Raw genomic sequence first — 21097 nt, 5'->3', positions numbered from 1 at the left:
ATTGGTTTTGCAGTAAAATGTAACTTTTAAAAAGAAATGTACTTAATCTGACCAGGTGGTGATGCAGTGGATAGAGTGTTGACCTGGGATGCTGAGGACCCAGGTTCAAAACCCTAAGGCTTCTGGCTTGAGCACTGGCTCATCTGGCTTGAGTGTGGCATCATAGATGTGACCTCATCATCGCTGGCTTGAGTTCAAAGGTCTCTGGCTTGAACAAGGAGTCAGTGGCTTGGCTGGAGGCCACCTCTCCTCCCCAGTCAAGGCACATATGAGAAGCAATAAATGAACAATTAAGGTGCCACAACTATGACTTGATGCTTCTCATCTCTCTCTCTTCTTGTCTGTCTCTCTCTCTCTTGCTTAAAAAAAAGAGAGAGAGGAAAAATGTACTTATTATGGCAAAACATAAGTTAACACTACTCAGTCTGTTCTTCTATTTAACAGAAAATTGAAGGTCTTCAAAAATGCAGAGATTTAGAAAAACTATATTTATATTATAATAAAATTTCCAAAATAGAAAATATAGAGAAATTATTGAAATTGGAGGTTCTTTGGCTGAACAACAATGCAGTTAAAGATATTGAGGTAAGATAATTTCACTGAATATTAGTAAAGTTAATTACTACTATGGAGTTTAAACCAGAATGTCCAAGATCACATTATGCTTAAGAGCCTAAATATTCATGATGAGTTTAATTATTGTTAGTAGGAAGAACTCACATAGAGAACTTCATATATATTATTTTCTTTACTCCTCCTACCAAGCCTGAGAGGTAGTGTTGTTTCCTCTTTGGAGGTTAAGAAAAAAAAAGAGGTTTGTCTGACCAAGTGGTGACTCAGTGGATAGAGCCTTGGCCTGGGATGCAGAGGACCCAAGTTTGGAACCCGAGGTCGCCAGCTCACCAGCTTGAGTGCAGGGTCACTGGTTTGAGCATGGGATCATAGACATGACCTTATGGTCACTGGCTTGAGTTCAAAGGTCGCTAGCTTGAAGCCCAAGGTCACTGGCTTAAGCAAGGGGTCACTCACTCTGCGGTAGCCTCCTAGTCAAGGCACATATGAGAAAGCAATCAATGAACAACTAAGGTGCCGCAATGAAGAATTGATGCTTCTCATCTCTCTCCCTTCCTGTCTGTCACTATCTCTCTCTCTCTCTCTCTCTCTCTCTCTCTCTCTCACAAAAAAAAAGGTTTAAAGAAGTTTTATAACTTGCCTTAGTTATAAACACACTCTATGTGTTCTGTGCCTTTTTTTATTCCTCTTCCTCATTTTCTCTCCATATCCCTCCCTGCTCCCTCTAACTCCCATAGCTGTCTCCAGGTTCCAGAGAAACAAAGATGGCTTCACGAGGGTCCCTCTTTACTTCTGTGCTCAGTGCTCAGAACACCTGGAGAACTAACTAGATTGATCAGATGGTTTATAAATATAGGTTTTTAATGATTTCTCCTAAATTATGTACTGTCTAAATTTTTAGGGCTTGCAAACCTTGAAGAATTTAAATGATCTCAACCTTGCTGGAAATCTAATTAGCAGCATTGGTATGTACTATTTCATTTGGAATGTAAGATAATGCCACAATAATATATTATCAGTATAAAATGTACATTTCTGGCCTTGGCCGGTTGGCTCAGTGGTAGAGCGTCGGCCTGGCGTGTGGAGGACCCAGGTTCGATTCCCGGCCAGGGCACACAGGAGAAGCGCCCATCTGCTTCTCCACCCCTCCCCCTCTCCTTCCTCTCTGTCTCTCTCTTCCCCTCCTGCAGCCAAGGCTCCATTGGAGCATAGTTGGCCTGGGCACTGAGGATGGCTCTATGGTTTCTGCCTCAGGCACAAGAATGGCTCTTGTTGCAACAGAGCAACGCTCCAGATGGGCAGAGCATCGCACCCTGGTGGGCGTGCCGGGTGGATCCCGGTTGGGCCCATGCAGGAGTCTGTCTGACGGCCTCCCTATTTCCAACTTCAGAAAAATACACACACACACAAAAAGTACATTTCTTTCTTTTAGACTTTTTTTGTATAACCTCTTTGCAAAGCATTTCTAAATCTATGGTTATAGGATGTGAAAATATTGCCCATTAATTAGTGGTTGCTAAATTATACAGTTTATACAGTGTTACTGTTCGTCTTCTTTACATGCAAGAAATGATTCCCATATAGAATTCAGAAATATGAAAGGATATGAATAAAAGATAAAACAAGAAATAATTTTTCTTTCATCTTGTGTTTTAAATGAAAGGTCGATGTCTTGATCCCAATGAACAACTGGAAATATTAAACCTTTCTGGTAATCAAATATGTTCTTTAAAGGTATGTTTAAGTGGAATACATTTTTATTTACCAGTTTGGATCATGAGCTATCTTATTGCAAAAAATGGACTAGATAGCCCCTTTTAAGAAGTAACTTAATTATTTTGGACTACCCAATACTCACAGAAATTTTAGAGGTGGCTGATTAAAATGATCCTAATGAGCTCACACTATTAAAACCAAATAACCATTTACCTTACTTGGCTTTTAGGGTGCTACTTTTTCTTTTTTTAGTTTTCCTCTAATATTTCTATCAATACTTGTGGTTATTCATCCTTTCATGGTATCTAAAAAACGGACTGCTCCAGGTCAGCCCTGGGATATTTTCTTATTCTGCATTCATTCTGTAAATAATTTCATCGTATTTAATTACTTTAAATACCTTTGATCCACTAGTTCTCCCTAAAATGGTATCTCTACTTTCCCTAACAACTCCCCAAACTATAGACATCTCTTGTCCTAACTTAGACTGATTTCCCCTCCACTGAACCTTCTTCTCCTGCAGACCTTGCCACCTCTCTAAATGGCATCTCCATTCTTCTAGTAACTTAAGCCAAAAACCTTAGAGTCCTCTTTGTCTCCCCTTCATACTTGGCATTCCTTCATACTTCACATTCAATCTATCAGCAAATTCTATTAGCTCTACCTTCAGTATATGTACATTTTGTTACCACCTGCATCACTACTGACTTGGTTTAAGACACCATCATCTCTAACCTGCATTGAGGGAAAAAAAGAAGCCTCCCAACAGTCCTTTCTGTGTTTAGTTTACCCTTTCACTATGATCAATTTGTACTTCACACAGCAACCCGTTCCTTTAAAAATATATCAGATCAAATCACTCTTCTGCCCAAAACTCTCCCTTGGCTTCTCTCATCTCTTTCAGAGTAAAAGCCACTAAAAAAAACTTGGCCCCAAACTGTCTCTCTGACCACAGTTTCTACCACTCTCCCCTTTGCTTACTCCTTTCCAGCCACTCTCCTCACTGTTCCTTGCACACACCTTAGGGCCTTTGCACTTGCTGGGATAGTCTTCCCCCCTTGTATCTTCATGGCTCATTTCTTCACTTCTTTCAGGACTTTATTCAAACATTATGTTCTTGGTGATGCCTTTCCTGCCCAATTTAGGTAAAGTAGCAACAACTCCTACTACCCTACCCAGCCTGAAGCACTCCCATCTCTCGTTCCCTGTTTTATTTTTCCTCTTGGCACTGCTTTACATCCCTTACTAGAATACAACTTCAAGAATACAGGAACTTGGTCTGTTTTGTTCACTGCTGTATTCACAAGGCTGAAAACAGTACTTGGGATGTAATAAATCTTGATAAACATTTGTCAAGCACTTTAATGAAAGAGAGAAAACAAGAAAACTAGACAGAGGGTGACGGAGGACAATTTGACTCTGGGTGAGGGGTATGCAACATAATTTAATGACAAGATAACCTAGACATGTTTTCTTTGAATATATGTACCCTGAATTATTAATGTCATCCCATTAACATTAATAAAAATTTATTTAAAAAAAAAGAGAGAAAACAAATAAAAAGACTTAATGTATATGACATATAATGTGGGTGAAAACATGGCATTCATAATTTTGACAGTGTCAGACTGAAGGTGCATATTCCAACATTTCCTCCAATAGTGAAGAAAGATGAGTAAATCTACTATAGAAATAATTTTGAATTGATCAGTATTAAAATAGGCATTCTTTTACTCAGAGAAGAATATAAGATATCAAAAAGCTGTGGAATGAGGCAGAATATTTAAGCAACTTAAAAATAAATTCAAACAAAATTTTATTTTCTTGGCCAAAATCAAGAGGAGATATTCGACGTGGTCACACCTTGAAAGGTTGACAGAATTTCAACAGCCACTGTGGGTGGATCTTCCAGGCGGTGGCACATGGGCCTTCTAAGATGGAAGAACAATATGCACAATGGTGTGAAGGCCAGAAATCAAAGGGTATACTTGAGTGATACCAGCAGACGAATCAGAGGGAGCTGTGAGAGAGATATTCAGAGTGCTGTGGGGGTCATGCTTAAGCTAACAGACGTGACATGGGTAGGAGTTACCTACAGAATGGGTATTCTACACAAAGTGAGAAGGCCCTCATTGGTGGAGAGGAACATAGCAAATTCAAGAAACTGGAAACCTGGTGCAGCTGGAACAGAGTGAGGGAGAGAATCATGAGTCGAGGCTGAAGAAGATAAGGGCAGAATGCTGGGAAGATAAGGGATTGCCCTGCCAAGAAGCCAGACAGAGTGTACCTCACCCTGGCTAGCCATGGCAGCCTGATGTGGGGAAAAACCTAGCTGCATAGGCAGAAGGATCTGCAACTCTAGCCCTGCCACAAACCAGACATAGCATAATATGGTGGTAACATGTAGTATAACTGAAGTGATGATGTAAAGCTCTTAGAATAATAATGACTAGTACACAGTTAACACTCAACAGACATGCTATTTTGTTACTGGTCCTATTATGATAACCTATTTTATTTCAATCTGGATTATTGTGAAAATTTATTGTATGGCATAATATTACAAAGGTTTCCTGTAAGAATAATGGCTATTTATTATAAAAGCATTGAACATGATTCACAGCAAGTTTTACTATTCTCATATTAGAAATATTTCTGAAACACTCTTATTTTGAATTTTTATCTCTACCATTTCCATTCACCCTAAAAAGATACTATCCTGGCAATGATTAAATAACTTTTGTCCCACTTTCTATCTCCACCAGGTACCACAACACTAATTTTCAGTCACTAAAATGACTGCAATGTCACCTGACTCCTGAGTGTAGGTGGGAGGTTCCTGTGTAAGACTTCATAGTTCACTATCTCCTAGCCCAGACTGATGGTCGAATGCAACAAAGCCCACAGCCTCAGGTCCTAAAATGAGCCAAATTCTCACTTGTCCAGAGAGAGTTTGGAGACGCATGGCTACTTGGCTCTGTCTTACCTTTTACTCTTGCAACCTGACTTCTACTTGCTTCCAAATTCTATTTGCACTTTATCTTCAGAACTAATGCTTCCTGGTTCTTGTTTTAAATTTCCCTTAACTTTGATTCTGACTCTCTTAACTAGTATTGCAGCCTTTCAGGTCCAACCCCACCATAGCACCCTGCTGCCCCGGAATCCACCCTAGTCATGCATTATTGAGGAAAATATGAGGATATTGTGGAGGTTGGAAGAAAGTAATAATCATTCAGTTTAATTCACATATTTATTTAGTGCCTACTGTGTTTTAAATACAGAGTGTTGGGAATGCCGTGTTTAACCAGACACAAGCCCTGTTCTCAAGAGAGTGTATCTCAGGAATTGTCAAACTTTTTCTATAGAAGGCCAGATAGAAAATATTTTAGGTTTTGTGGGTCACATAGGCCTCTATAATATATTCTTTACTTTTTTTCCAACACTTTAAAAAGTAATCACCATTCTTAGCTTGTAGATCGAGGGCCAACACCCATGTAGACCCTTGGCTTATTGACTTGTGGAGGCACAAGCAATTGGCAGTGGCAAGTGACAAACTCGATAACAAAGGTAAGGCCAGTGGCTAAGAGTTTATGGGAGAAGCATCTACCCCAAGCTTGGGGGATGAAACAGGGCTTTCAGAGAAGACAATTTTTAGGTTGGGTCTTAAAAGATTAAGAGGTTAAATTGAGGTGAAGTCCAAAACACTCTAAGGCAGCAGCATGAGTGAGGGTCTAAAGATAAGATAGGGTCTAGTACATTCTGAAACTTCAAGTTGTTCAGTATGGCTACAGCAGAAAATGTCAGGGTTTAAACTGGAAGAAACAAGACTGAAGGGTGAAGCAAGGGCCAGACTCCAAATAAAAGAAGGTATGAAGATGACTGAAACTTCAGGATGAAAGGTGTTACGGAGAAACAGTCTGAAAGTGCATTATCAACCCTTCCCCCTCCATAGTTTGTGAAGAAAGTGAGGCCCTCTGGAGAAAGCTAGGTTTCAGTTGTCCTTAATAGGTAGAAAAGGCATTTATAGAAAAAAAAATTAAAACAACTAAAAGCCAAGAATTTAATGGTGATTGTAATAGAGCAGCAGTCCCATAGCCTTTGATGGGAAGAGCAGATCTGGTGGCCAAGGAGAATGGCGAACAGTGTTCCTAAGAGGTAAGTGTGGGGAACGGTGGAGAAGGGAGTAGGAGGAGACCTGTAGGCACACTGGGGGTGGTTGTTGGAAAGGAGTTGTGTAGAGGAGGAAACACTGTCTTAATGAATAAATGTGCTCAAGTGACTGGCTGCGAGGTTCCAGATAAAATACAGGATTTAGTGAAGATTCTTTAGCCTTTTTTTAAAAGTACGTTTTACAGCCATAGTTATGTAGAGTCCGCTATTCCATATTGATGACCTATTCTTCATATATTTAGCATGTTTTTCATTAGAAAAGAACATTTTATCCATCTAAATGACTTTAACTTCATTAAGCAGATAATTAGAATGTGTTACATTACATTATGGTGATTTTAAGTGTTCAAACCCTCCTTTACAAATAAACAGTTACAATTAATTAAACACTATTATTGCTTCCATTTTAGGACCTTACTAACTTAACCAGGCTTCCTCACTTAAAGGATTTATGTCTGAATGATCCTCAATATAAACCTAACCCAGTTTGTCTGCTGTGTAATTATTCCACGCATGTACTGTATCACTTGCCTTGCCTTCGAAGACTTGACACGTTTGATGTGTCAGCAAAGCCAGTCAAGGAACTTGCAGATGTAAGTGCATCCTTAATCAGGAATCTGTGACTTAAGTTTAATTAACCTGCTCTCATTTGAAATTTTATGTATCAAAATTAGAAAGTATCCATGGGGAATGGTAGTATTTCAGGATTAGGTCAATTTTAATCTGGTTAACGATGATTTGGGGTTGGTTCCCTGTAAGTATAAATGGGGCCACCCCTACTGCCAAGATCTTGAAGATTTCTGAAATCTTGAAGAGAACTATTCCGGGACTACCAGTGATGGCAAACCTCCTAGTAAAAGGGCTCCTTTGACATGCCACCAAAGGATCTTTAATTTCAGAATGGAGTGGATAGGGTCATCATGTTCATTAATAGTCTAGTCTTTCCACGTTATATTTCTGCCTCTCTCTTCCCCATTTGTTCATTCAGTTAACCATCCAATAAATAGCTTTTGAGTATGTAGAACATGATAAGCATGTGGATGCCCCCACATGTGGCCCTCCCCTTCTTTCCTGAAGCTCATCCATCATCTCAACATAAAGAATGTCTTTATTCTTTTATCTTAACTTGTTCCCTTTTCTTGCTAGTCTGAGAATTTCTTCTCAAATTCCATTCTCTCTGTCTTCCAAAACTGAGATGATCATCCTTCCCACCCGAATCTAAGAAGTAAACTGTCCTGCAGTACTAAGCAAAGGACTACTTGTCTACTAGCAGATGTTTGGAGTCATTGGAGGGCCAAGGAGGAATGCCTTCTCTAACAATATTAACTCAAAAGTAACAATAAAACTCTGCAGTAGCAACCATATATTTGAAACTTCCACGATCATTTCTGTAGTTTTACATCAGACAGTTTCTGCAAATGTAAACAGGTGAATATGCTTCATGAAATAACTTGACTGGTTCATTTATCTAAAATATATTTAATGCATATTGCATTCCAGGCACATTTCAAAGCACTAGAGATATAGAGTGACCTAAACAGGCAAAATCCCTGCTTTCTTGGAGCTCACATTTTACTGAGAGAAGACAGATAAGCAACTAAATAAAGAAACAACTAGTGATAAATGCTATAGAGAAAATAAACAAAGGTGAAGGAAACAAGATTGTTGGTAGGGGCAGAGGATGGGGTGTTGGCTATTTTATATAGAATTGTTAGGAAAGGATTTGCTAAGGACATTCAAGCAGACACGCGAAGGAAGCGAGGAAGCAAAGCTGTTCAGGGATCAGCGAGTGTAGTATGCCTGCTACAAGACTGATGCAGGAGTATGCCTCATATTTGAAGAACAACAAAGAGGCTAGTGTGGATAGAGCTAAGAAAGTGAGGAGGACAGAAGTAAGAGATGAAGACTGGAGTGGTGGGGGCTGATCACATGAGACTAGAATGCCATAAGGACTTTGGTTTTTACTCTGAATGAGATGGGGGCCACTGAAAAATTTTGAGCAGAGGGATGACGAGATGACTTATGTTTTAAAAGCTTCCTTTTTTTTAATTTCAAAGTGGGGGGGGGGCGGCAGACAGACAGACTCCCACATGCACCAAACCGGGATCTACCCAGCATGCCCACCAGGGGGCGATGCTCGGCCTATCTGAGGAGTTGCTTCACTGCAACGGAAGCCATTCTAGCGCCTGAGGCAGAGGCCATGGAGCCATCCTCAGCTCCCGGGTCAACTTTGCTCCAGTGAAGTTTTGAGTGCAGGAGGGGAAGAGAGAGATAAAGAGAAAGGAGAGGGGGAGGGGAGGAGAAGCAGTTGGGCACTTCTCCTGTGTGCCCTGGCTGGGAATCGAACTCAGGACTTCCACATGCTGGGCTGACACTCTACTGCTGAGCCAACTGGCCAGGGCCTTGGATAATGGATTAAAATTTAAGGATTAGAGGGGAAAGAGGGAAAGTAGAAAGACCCGTTAAGTTCTAGTAACTTGGGTGAGAGATGTTGATGGTTTGATACAGGTGTTAGTAGAGGTGGTGACAAAAAGTAATCAGATTTTGGTAGTAGTTAGAAGGTGGAACACATCTGGATATGCTACTAGATTGGATGTAAAGTGCAGAGAGAAAAAGTACAGAATAATTCCAAGTTATTGGTCTGAGCAACTGAAAGAAGGGAGGGAATTGCTATTTGATGAAAAGAGGGAGTATGGGAAGAGTAGGTTTAGCAGGAAGAATTATGGTTTAATTTTAAGTTTATAAATTTTGAACCATCTTTTGAACGTCCAAGGGGAAACGTCTAATAGGTTACTGGATATATATAAGTCTGCTCTTTTATAGAATTGTCTGGTTGGATTAGATTGATAATTTAGTAATTTGCTCAATCTAAAAAAGTTCATTTGGAGCATTCTTTTACAGATTTGAAAAAAAAACAACACGCATGAAATCCTATTCTTAACTATGCTTTTAAAACATGAATTTAATATTATATTTACTTTTAATTCCTTTTTATTTCTTTACTTCTTCCCTGAATTAATCAAATAGGGAAAATGTAGTTATATATTTGTGTTAGTAGTGTTGCCTCATTGGCTAAATGATACTATTTTGTAAACTGAATTCTATCTGTAGTTTCTTTATGTTGTCATCATGAAGATAAATGTGAATATTTCTCACATTTAAAATATTATTGACAAAGAAAATCTTTTGAATTTTATTGTTTAGCTATAGAACTCTGTGTAGCCATTATTTCAACATCATCCTTATTAGTAACTGAGCATGCAAGACTTTCAAATTGTTATTTAGAAGAGATGGCACTCATACTATACTACTAATAATTACTTATAATGTTTTTATTTCAGCTAATCTTTTGATTTTTTCTCACTTTTAGACCATAGTAATGAGAAAAATTATTTATTACAATATGCGTATAAAAACTATTCAGAGGCAGCTTAGTGAAGACCTTGAAAAACTGAATGATCGAAAATGTAAATTACAGAAGTTGCCAGAAGAGCGAATAAAATTATTCAGCTTTGTGGAAAAAAATGTAAGATTTAAGACTGTAAAATTTTAGTAGCTATATCTTAAGAAAACTGATAGATAAAATAGCATTATACTTTATATATATATACCTATATACATATATATTTTTTAAAATTAATATTGAGTTTCACGTCAAACTTGTTTCCAAAATTTATTAATTCCAGGTGTTTAAGCTCCACTCTATGCTTAGAAATCTACAGTTCAAAAAAGGTATAGGCTTACTATATAAAACTTTAAAAATTTTAATATATAAAAAATTTTAAGTAATAATTCAATATGATTTAGAGTTATATACATCTGTTAGCCTTATTTCAGCTTGATTTTTTTTTTCAGAGACAGAGAGTCAGAGAGAGATAGATAGATAGGGACAGACAGACAGAGAGAGATGAGAAGCATCAATCATCAGTTTTTCATTGCGACACCTTAGTTGTTCATTGATTACTTTCTCATATGTGCCTTGACCTTAGGCCTTCAGCAGACCGAGTAACCCCTAGCTGAAGCCAGCGACCTTGGGTCCAAGCTGGTGAGCTTTTTTTTGCTCAAGCCAGATGAGCCCATACTCAAACTGGCGACCTCAGGGTCTTGAACCTGGGTTCTCCGCGTCCCAGTCCGACACTCTATCCACTGCGCCACCGCCTGCTCAGGCTCAGCTTGATTTTTTTTATTAGAGACTAGTAAATTGTGTCAAAAATTATTTTTTGTCTAAAGGGCTGAAATTTCCTTTTACTTATATTATTAAGGTATACAAGAAGGTAGGGACTTTATATCAAGCTAACTTTAGTACTTATGTGTGCTTTTATATTTAGAATAAATAGATTTCCTTTACTAAAAGTAGATCTTGAAAAATTAATTACCTCAAAACAGAATGTCACATATAAAAGAACTATGTACTTTTTAAGTATGAAGAAAATAATGGGTTATTCAGCAAATGGTGTTACAAAAGTATTGTAGTTAAACTCCGTGGGGGAAAAAAGTTGGGTCCTTAATTTACGTTTTATCAAAGGAAATACCAGTGAGAGAAAAGAGATTTAAATGTAAATATGGCCATGACCGAGTACTTGGTTAGTTGGAGCATCATCCCAATACACCAAGATTGCAGGTTCAATCCCAGTCCGGGCACGTACAAGTAGCAACCAATGAATGCATAAATAAGTGGAACAATGGATCAATGTTTCTCTCTCTCTCTCTCTCTCTTCTCTAAAATCAATAAATAAAAGAATTAAATGTAAATATGAAAAGATTTTAAAATTAAAGAATATATAGATTAATATATTTAACTGATCTCAGCCTACCAAACAAAGACTAGAAATCACAAAGGAACAGAATGTAAATTTGATTGAAAAAAGAAAGTAAAATGCTTTTGTGCTAGAAAGCATCATTAATGAAAATAAACAACAAATGACAATCAAAAAAATGTTTTTAGCAAACATAATGGACAAACATGATATCCTTAGCATAACGTATTCATAAATGAAACAAAATAAAAGTAAGCAAACTGGCCAGGGCTGAAAAAATATTGAAAAATTTAAAGTGTGATAAAAGTAACATTATTTGAAGTTTAAATATTTATACCAAAACCAGTATTTATTATAATTTTACTTTGGCTATATAACAGGAGCAAATTTGTCAGTAATATTTAAAAACCATTTCTGTGCTTTTCTCATTTACAGTTGAAAGAAATGCCACACTTGAAATATTTAAGATTATCTTTCACTTAGTAGAAAGAAATTGGCTGACCGAATTTGTACTAAAGTTATAATCACATGCTGGCCATTTTTTGATGAATTTGACCTATTATCTAGATTTCTACTTTGTTAATTTAAATTTTCTATATATTTAATAGAGTCCACTAAAAATTCTGCTCTCTGGTACATTGATTTCAACAGTTGGAACGAGAATTGGCTGAACTCGAGGGATCTGGCAAAGGACAAAATGAGAGATCTGATGACAATAAAGTAAATGAGTTTGAAATATCAGATAAGTGTGAAATTGTCACTGAAGAATCAAGCCTTCAGCGGAAGATACTGACCAAACTAAATGCCTTGAATGAAAGGGTAACATTCTGGAAAAAAAAACTAGATGAGTATGTTTAATTAATTATCTAGGTGTTTAAATTTGAAACATGAGAGGATAGAATGTTCTGAGCCATCAGTTGAGCCCAGTTCCCGCCTTCAGGAGTAGAAAGAATTATAGTATTAAGTAAAACATGAAATGTGTTTCCTAGTAGAGACAGGCATCTTTGATTCAAAGCTGGTATAGAAGTTTTTATAGAGGCAATACTTAATTAAGAACAGTAAATTTCTCCTAAGTGGCTTCCTGTGACATTCCTGCTCTAGTGTCTGCCAACTAAAAATATTAAAGGTTTTTTATTTTTAACATTAACTGCTACTGGTGCAAAAACTCATGGCATAGATGAGACTGGCAAAGCACACGCTGTACACAGTTGCCTTGAATAATGTAGAAACAAACTCAGGTTGAATATCAATTAGAAATATGAAGTAAGAAGACTTAGTAACTAGTGATTTTTAAAAATTTATTTACTAGGGCACCAAGTGAATAAGTTAGTTTGCCCTGTAATACTGCTGACAAAATAATAAGTAACATTTATTCAATTCTTACTCTGTGCCAAACTCTTTGCTAAAAACTTTACATGCATTTTGCATATAATCTTCAAAAAAGCCTATTTGGGTCTAAGTATTATTAATATTGCCATTTTACTGAGAAACTGCAGCATAAAAATAATGTGACTTGTCTGTAATCTGAGTGCAAGTGATGGAGCAAGCAGAGTCTTTTAACCTTCACTTATTCTGTGGTTAACAAATATTGAGGTGATTTTAGTTGTCAAAATTAGAATGTCTTTTACATGGTTTAACTATTAACATCACATTTTCTTTATCCATTGGCAAAAAGCCTTTATTTCAACATTAGTTTTTAAAAAAGCAAACATGAATTTTTAATGTTGTGATTTGAAGAACATTTTAATAGCTTTATTTTTTTTTTAAATAGAATTGAAGCAACTTATCAAGTTGAAGTAAAGCGAAGGAAGGAAAGTCGTGGGTTTTTTATCCCATTTTTGTTACTTGAGTTGGAGACTGTAGGAAATATCCACTTTCAAGAAGGCACTCAATCTGATGACTGGTAAATCTGTTTGGAATTCAGTGATAGCTTTAAAAATAATTTTAAGTGCTGAAGATCATCAACCAAAATATCAACTTACAAAAATGTTAAAACGTCCCATTTTCAAAACACTTTTTTAAGTGAAAGGAGGGGAGACAGCGATACTCCCACATGCACCCCAACCAGGATCCACTTGGCAACCCCATCTGGGGCTGATGCTCTGACCAACTGTTGAGCTATCCTCAGCACCCAAGGCCGACACCCAAACCAATCGAGCCACCAGCTGCCAAAGGGGAAGAGAGTAATAAGGAGAAGAAGGAGGGGAAGAGAAGCAGATGGTTGCCAGGACCCAAAACACTTCTTAAAGAGAATATTCATTCATTGAGACTTGGCAGTTACCTACTTTACCATCTATACATCTTTCTGTTTACATCATTGCCATGAGCTAACCTTGAAAACCTCCTTCTAGTACTTCATTGCTCTTTACCCAATTTCCCTTAGCCCATGGGCAGTTTATGCTCAAGTATTAATTTTATGTATGCTTATACTGTTTGCTTCTGGACAGATCTAGCCCTGGATTCTGACTATTGGGTCAGAAGTTAGAACAGAGAAGGAATAGAAAAGCAGGATTGGCAACAGCAGTTAGCAAACACCAGAGAAGGCCGCTTAGTAAATTTCCTGGAGGTTCCATGATCAAAGACAAACCAAGTTGTCTAAAGCTAGCCATAGTCAGGGTGCAGAGACTCATGAGTTAAAATAAAGCATACACTAAAAATCCAAGAATCCGAGTGAACAGTGCATGCAGACAAAAACAGAGCTCCCAGGAACAGAAGCCGGAAGCCGGCACCGGCACCTCAGAAACAAGGCCCCCTGGTAGACAGACACAAGGAGGTGGTTGTGTTGCCTCAACTGGAGGATACAACCAAAAATAAATGATCCTTGAAATAAAAAAGAAAGCCTTTGCAGAAAAACATCACTAATTATTACTTTCCATTTCTACAATATTTTTTCTCAAAACTGAGAAGCCCATGAATAAGCCAATGATTGCCCTAGAGTCTAGGGCAATCATTGGCTTAGAGTCCTACTGCAACTCTGGGTGTGTGGAGAGAGACCAGGACCCCTGGAAAGCTATAGACTAGACTTGGTATATCACCCCGAAGGATGATTTTACTCGCAGTCAGTTTTGAAGTAAACTGTGATTCTTTTTAAATGGAATAAAATGCAAATTTTGCATTAACTTTTTAGGAAAAAAAAATGTGTGATTGTTAAGAGTTGCTTTAAACCAATCGCCCTGATTTCTATTAGATGTGGTTCTCAAAGGCCTTGTGGTTACTTTGGTGGAAAAGTCTGAGAGGCTCTGCTTAAGAAGAAAGAATTTTAAAAATCTTTCTTTTGTATCAATACATCCATTTGCCCACCAGTTACCACTGTTTGCTTAACCACGATACTTGATTTTTATGTACAAACATATAAAAGATGTTCATCCCAGTTCCCATGCAAACAAGTAGAAACCTTGACTTTTCAAGTGCAAAATCTGAATGGTGGCCCTTTGCAAGATGCAGGTATAATTTTTCCATCTTTCATTTATATTCACTCAGTCTAAACAATTTTTTTTATTATTTTTGTTTTTTTTTTTAACTTACCATAAAGTAAGCTTCTTTACAAAGCAAGTAGGTTAATGAGAAAAAGTATGTAGAAGCAACAAAACTAAAAAGCCATTTATGTAACTATGTCAGCCTGATAGTAAAGCAGATAGCCTTGATGGTTGATAAGTGTTAACAATTGTTTACTTGGTTCTAATAAGAACAACCTTGATCCATTTTAAGGAGAAAATCAAATATATGTTGGCAGAATTTCAAGGACTGTTTTTTACTTTTCACATACTACAAGCTTGGCTACCTTAGCTGTGATCTTTTATGTATGTTAAGAAATAATAACTAAAGTGCTTTAAATTGCACTGACTTCTCTTTTATTAATATTTTTAAAGCCAATGAGTTAGCATTTAAATAAGAAGGACTGGAGTAAAGCTAGAGCTCACACATAAGCTTCCCAGCTATTCTAAAGTAGGGTGTTTCTAGGACACCTTTCATGAGCCGAAATGGTATAAAGTGAAGAAGCAAATACCATTGATTTATGTGGGAAAAGTTTGAGCATTCCCAGACCCAAAAAATATACTCTACCAAATCATACCAACTTATATATAAAACCAAAAATAATACTAACATACAGTGGAAGCAGGAATGATATAAGTACACAGCCTATATAAAGTAGAAATAACATATGTACAATATAGTTTCATTTAGTTGTGCATGCAGCCTCTATAATGGCTCGCTGCAAAACAAATGCTATATGCTAATTTTGCATTTTGCCTTTATTTGTAAAAATGAAAATCCTCTCCAAATTTCTTTCAGTTAGCGAAAACAGGTACGAATGTAGGTCTTCCATAAAAGAGAAATGGCATAAAGTGAACTTCCGAAAAGTGAGGTATACCTGTTTAAAAGTTCTCTATCAAAATAGCCTTGTTTGTATTTTTTAGCAAAAAAAATTTTTGCCGATTTCTAATTGTATATTATTCAATATTTCTTAGCTTAGTTTCTTTATAAAATAAAAGGGCTATAAAGCCATTCTTGATTACATTATCTCCCTCAATCTCCACATCCAGTCAGGCTAGGACCCAGAGGTTTTCCTCCATAATGTCCCTTGCATTCATTCTGTCCTCCATTGTGACCAATATTATCTGCACACAGGCCCTCATAACCTTCCTTACACTATTGCTACAACATCTAGCACAGTGTCGGCGTGCAGTAGGCTCTCAGTATTAATCAATCAGTAATGATATCAAAGTGGTTTTTTAATTGGTCCCTGCTGGCATGCTTCCTACCCAGAGAAGACTCCATTAAAAACAAAACAAAAGCCTCTTGCAGCACCCTGTTATCTCCAAGATTATGTTTGAACTCTTCACCTCAACATGAAGTTTCCTTCACTGTATGGTCTCCAAACTATCCTAATCTTTTGAAACCCCTTCAGAGTCAGCCATGCTCTGTGTTCCTAACTGTTCTTTGAACATACCTGATATATCATTGTGTATGTGGTTTGGATGGTTCTATTTCCTTCACCCAGAATGCATTGTATCCCCTGCCCTCTATCATTGCCTGTCAAAACGTACTTTATCTTCAAGGCTGACATCAACAGTTACTCTTTTTTTTGGAGAATTTTCTTGTCATCTCTGTCAGATATAGTCATTATTATTTTTCTTTGACTCTTCATAGCACTGAGTTGTATCCCTCCTATCTTATACTCTATTATGATGTTGCTTGTAGTTGTCCCATTACTTTTCCATTCCATTGGTTTATTTACTCAAGAAGATAAGACTGCATTATATTGATCTTTGAGTCTTTTCTACATTTTTCACTTTCTTAGTGTCCATCCACTGAGCTACTACTACAGGTCCGAGTCCATGCTAGCTGCTAGGAGTAAATGTCAAATAAGATATAGTTCTTGCTGTCATTGAGCCTACAACCTGGTATGGAAGATTATGGCACCAAACAGTAATAAGTTCTGGGATAATGGTAGGTGTGGACAATGGAGGTGTGGAGAAAGTAGGTGGGGCCAGCCATGTGAACATCAAAGCAGAAACGGGATAAAGAGACAGTTATCTGGAATTGGAGACACTTGAGGGAGATGCTTTGATCTGAATTTTGAAGGACAGGTAGAAGTTTACTATACTGAGAATCAGATGTAAGACCTCCCAGACAGAGGAAACAGCATATGAAAGGGTGTGAAAATAATGTAATACATTTGGAGAACTCCAAGTAATTCCACATGACAGGGGCCTAATGTTAAGGGTCTTTCAGGCTCGGCTAATAGTTTGAATTTTGCTCTTAAATCTGTGGGACTCCTTGAAGGAGCAGTGTAGCAGACTTAGATATTATTTTATATAAAGTCCTAGAGACTCATCATTTCAGGTTCAGACTAAAATGTGTTTACCTCAACCCAGTAATGGCATGCTCCTCAATGCATGTGGCATATTTTCAGGAATGCTGTGAAAAGTTGTCATCCTTTATGAAGTATTGAAAATATTGAAAGCTACAGTACTTCTCTATGAGAAAAGGTCAGGTTCTCTCTCCTCCAGAAGTATTCCAGCATTCTGTGAATGATGTTTTCTCATTCTCAGCATGGCCATGTCATTGAATGAAATGCTTTACTTCTATAACCCCAGTTAGCTTGGAGCCCATGTCCTCTTAGTAGTGGGGTTCCTGTCTCCAGTACTCTGGAATTCCACATAAGGAAGTGCTCAGGGGCTGAATTCTCAGACAAAGGAAATTTCTATGAAAGGATCACTCTTTATGGAGTTTCCTGTGCCATTCCCGGTTCTTGCATTCTTGGGGGACCAGACTATACACTAGGTCTTATCCATTCATCATTTCTATCTATTCTTGATCAAGGATAATTCTTGACTACCCTTTTGTTACAAATACCCTTTTTTTTTTTTTTTGTATTTTTCTGAAGCTGGAAACAGGGAGAGACAGACAGACTCCCGCATACGCCCGACTGGGATCCACCCAGCACGCCCATCAGGGGCGACGCTCTGTCCACCAGGGGCTGATGCTTTGCCCCTCAGGGGCATTGCTCTGCCGTGACCAGAGCCACTCTAGCGCCTGGGGCAGAGGCCAAGGAGCCATCCCCAGCGCCTGGACCATCTTTGCTCCAATGGAGCCTTGGCTGTGGGAGGGGAAGAGAGAGACAGAGAGGAAGGGAGGGGGGGATGGAGAAGCAAATGGGCGCTTCTCCTATGTGCCCTGGCCAGGAATCGAACCTGGGTCCCCCACACGCCAGGCCGACGCTCTACCGCTGAGCCAACTGGCCAGGGCCACAAATACCCTTTTGAACAAATACCTTATCTATATAAAATGCCTGCAGCACTAGTTTCTATCAGAATGGAAGAATGAAAGTAATAATGAAAGCTTCAGTGGTTCCAGGACATGCTATTTAGGGGTGACTAGGGCTGATTTAGGCCAAGAAAATGACCCCTTTATAGACGGAACTGCAGGTTTCCCACTCCACATGATATGTGGCTTTTTGGCTAGATCTCTGAACTAGTTGGTGGTACTATGCCAGACTAGAACACTACACATTTGCCTACCAGACTGTGAGCTCCTCTGGGATCAGTTTGGTTTGGGCAGCTCACTTCTCAACTCTAAGGGAGGAATAATGGGGCAGCTCCTAGCTGCACTGGTTCAGTCTGTGCTCGTGAAAAAGACAATGCTCTGAGTTAGGAGCTCAGATCTTAGTCTTTGGGAGAGACCACCCTCAGGAACCTCTGTGGTCTTCGTCTATGCCCAAGCTCAGGCCCTGGTGGTTATGCCAGCATAGACATTTCATCAAAGGCAAATATATACCATATAGGATCACTTAATTTCCTTTTCAAATTGATCTATTCTAAATTCTCATCTTAATATAAATTCTGTGCTACTTTAAGACAGGGCCAGAATTGCTGTGAGCATGGCCAGATGAGGGCAGCAGAAAACAGCTTAAGTACATTTTCTTGAGATCTTCACAAGGCTGGCCCCTCCTCCTCCAATTCTTAGCTCAAATATCTTATCTGTAGGGTCTTATCCAAGACCCTTGTTAAGAAGCCCCCACTCCATTCCTTATTCCATGCCTCTTGTTTCTTCAAAGCACTTACCAGTGAAATGATTTTGTCTTATTTTGGGGGGGGGGGTCCAACTCTCTTGTAATACAGTATAGGCTCCAGGAGAGCAGGGACCCTGTCACTTTCACTTACATGTCCCTACTTACAAAGTTATTGCAATAGTCCCACAGAGAGATGGTGGTGATTTGGAGTAGGGTAATCACTGTGGTGATGATAAAATAGGGCCATATTCAGAATGAATATTACGTGTAGGGCCAAGCGGACTCGATGAGGAATTGGATACTGGGGAGGAAGAGAGGAGGCAAGGCTTATTTCTGGGGTGTTAACTTAACCTACTAGTTACGAGGTGGTGCCATATACTGAGATAGAAAACGCTCAGCAGGAACAAGTTTAGGGGCAGGCATTGGTCAAGTATACGTTTAAGAGGACTATTATATATGTGAGTGAATGTATCCAGCAGGTAGTTGGATATATCTGGCCTGGGTATATCCAGATAAGTTGAGTAGATATAAAGTCGAGAAATAAAAGGTTGGAATATATATTTTTCATTAGATATTGCCAAAGGACCAAAGTGAAATTACTCAGCGATAGTATTTATGGAAACAAGAGGAGACCCAAAGACTTATTCCTGGGGCAGTCCAACATTCAAGAGTCTGTCAGAGGATGCTGAGGTCGCTGGTTCGAAACCCTGGGCTTGCCTGGTCAAGGCACATATGGGAGTTGATGCTTCCAGCTCCTCCCCCCTTCTCTCTCTCTGTCTCTCTCTCTCCTCTCTCTCCCTCTCTGTCTCTCTCTCCCCCTCTCTCTCCTCTCTAAAAAATGAATAAATAAATAAAAAAAAACACACACACACACAAAAAAAAGACCTTAAAAAAAAAAAAAAAGAGTCTGTCAGAGGAAAAAGAGGCAGCAAAGAAAACCATGAAGGAAACCATGAAGGAACAGCCAAGAAGGAGAAAGAAAGAAACATGTAGTTCCACTGAAGCCAAAAGAGAAAGTGTTTCAGAAATGCAGGGTTGCTCTACCAATATATCTTTTAGTCAGAGTAAACATATAATCATTAATAAAAAACTGTTATTTTTATGTTTCAAAGTTTAGCATCTCTTTTATTGATTGAATAAGTGTGCCCAGTTTGAACCAACATAAGGTTACTATAAGATGATATATCTTTAGGGGGAAAAAACAAAATATGGACTATAACTATTTTATGTAACTCTATGGTCTTCAACTTTTTAAGAAAAATCTGTTATTTTCATTATATATATTCTGTGTCCCCTTACAGGTTTAATTCTTGCAATGAATTAATTCTGTCACGTTTTTGTACGTGGGACTTCAGAACGTATGGAATTACGGGAGTGAAAGTAAAACGTGTCATCCAAGTTAACAACCGTATTCTGACACAAAACTTTGAAAGTAAATTCCGAAAATTGTTGAACAATGAAGATATGCAGGATTTAGAGTAAGAAGTTAAATTCCATAAGGAGCATTGAAGTCTGGTTTTATTTTTTTAAAAAGACTTTCTGTTTTAAAAGTTTAAAATATTGAAAATATACCTCCTTAGTAAATATTTTCTTTCCATGCATCTCTCTTGACCAGGATGACCTCCTAGTTTTATCTACATTTGGGCTCTTTTTGAGACAAGGGGTGTAGAGATTTAATAATGACACTGGAACATCCAGTGTAATTGGGATATACCTGAGCAGGACATACAGTCATCTTATCTATGGCTAAGCTTTTTAAAAATTAGTTCTCAACATTTTTTTGTCTCTATTCTCTATTCTTAAGGAGCTATCGAAAGATGCTGGAATACCTTTTTTATGTTTTTGATCCTGAAATTATAGTGAAGAACAAGCATCTGCTACAAATACTTGAAAAAGGATTCAAAGACAATGAAATAAGCAAGGTAGCATAAAATGTCATTCAGAATAATGTTCTCTTCCTAATGAATAAAGCTCTGCTGCTGGTTAAGCATGGCTTGACCCTTAGTCCTTTTATTCATATGTTTGTGTGGCAACTTCTATTTCACAAAAAGCTTTGTGCTGTCATAGAAAGTACAGCAGACTCATTCTTTGGATTATACAAAAATAAGTCCATTAATTTATCTGTATGACTATTTATCTTTCTAGGGATTTTATTTTTTATGTGGTGATCCTTTTGTTGATGATCTTCTTTAATCTGTTTTCAACTCTCCAGGGTCCTCTCATCTTGAAAAAATGTACATTTACTTAACACTACTGTGCTTTCCAGTTATCATCCTACTTTTCTTTCCTTTTACTGCCACCATATCCGTATTCTCTGCTTCACTGTCCCCACTTTGATGCTGACGTTGCTCTATTCCTGGTCACT

The 21097-nt window shown here is 38.0% G+C and overlaps 1 protein-coding gene across 1 annotated transcript in view; it reads left to right on the top strand.

Annotated features, from left to right (window-relative positions):
* The window catches only part of LRRC9 (leucine rich repeat containing 9), a 121996-nt gene that overhangs the window by 6299 nt on the left and 94600 nt on the right, over nt 1-21097 (top strand). Inside the window, 9 exon segments of the mRNA XM_066272555.1 lie at nt 445-585; nt 1475-1538; nt 2237-2307; nt 6870-7052; nt 9830-9985; nt 11868-12064; nt 12988-13119; nt 20034-20210; nt 20537-20654. Of these exon segments, the coding sequence (XP_066128652.1) occupies nt 445-585; nt 1475-1538; nt 2237-2307; nt 6870-7052; nt 9830-9985; nt 11868-12064; nt 12988-13119; nt 20034-20210; nt 20537-20654 (1239 nt within the window).

This window comes from Saccopteryx bilineata, chromosome 4 (genome assembly GCF_036850765.1).
Source record: "Saccopteryx bilineata isolate mSacBil1 chromosome 4, mSacBil1_pri_phased_curated, whole genome shotgun sequence".
NCBI lineage: Eukaryota > Metazoa > Chordata > Mammalia > Chiroptera > Emballonuridae > Saccopteryx > Saccopteryx bilineata.
The sequence above is the reverse complement of the archived record's forward strand: the minus strand, read 5'-3'. Positions and strand labels throughout refer to the sequence as shown.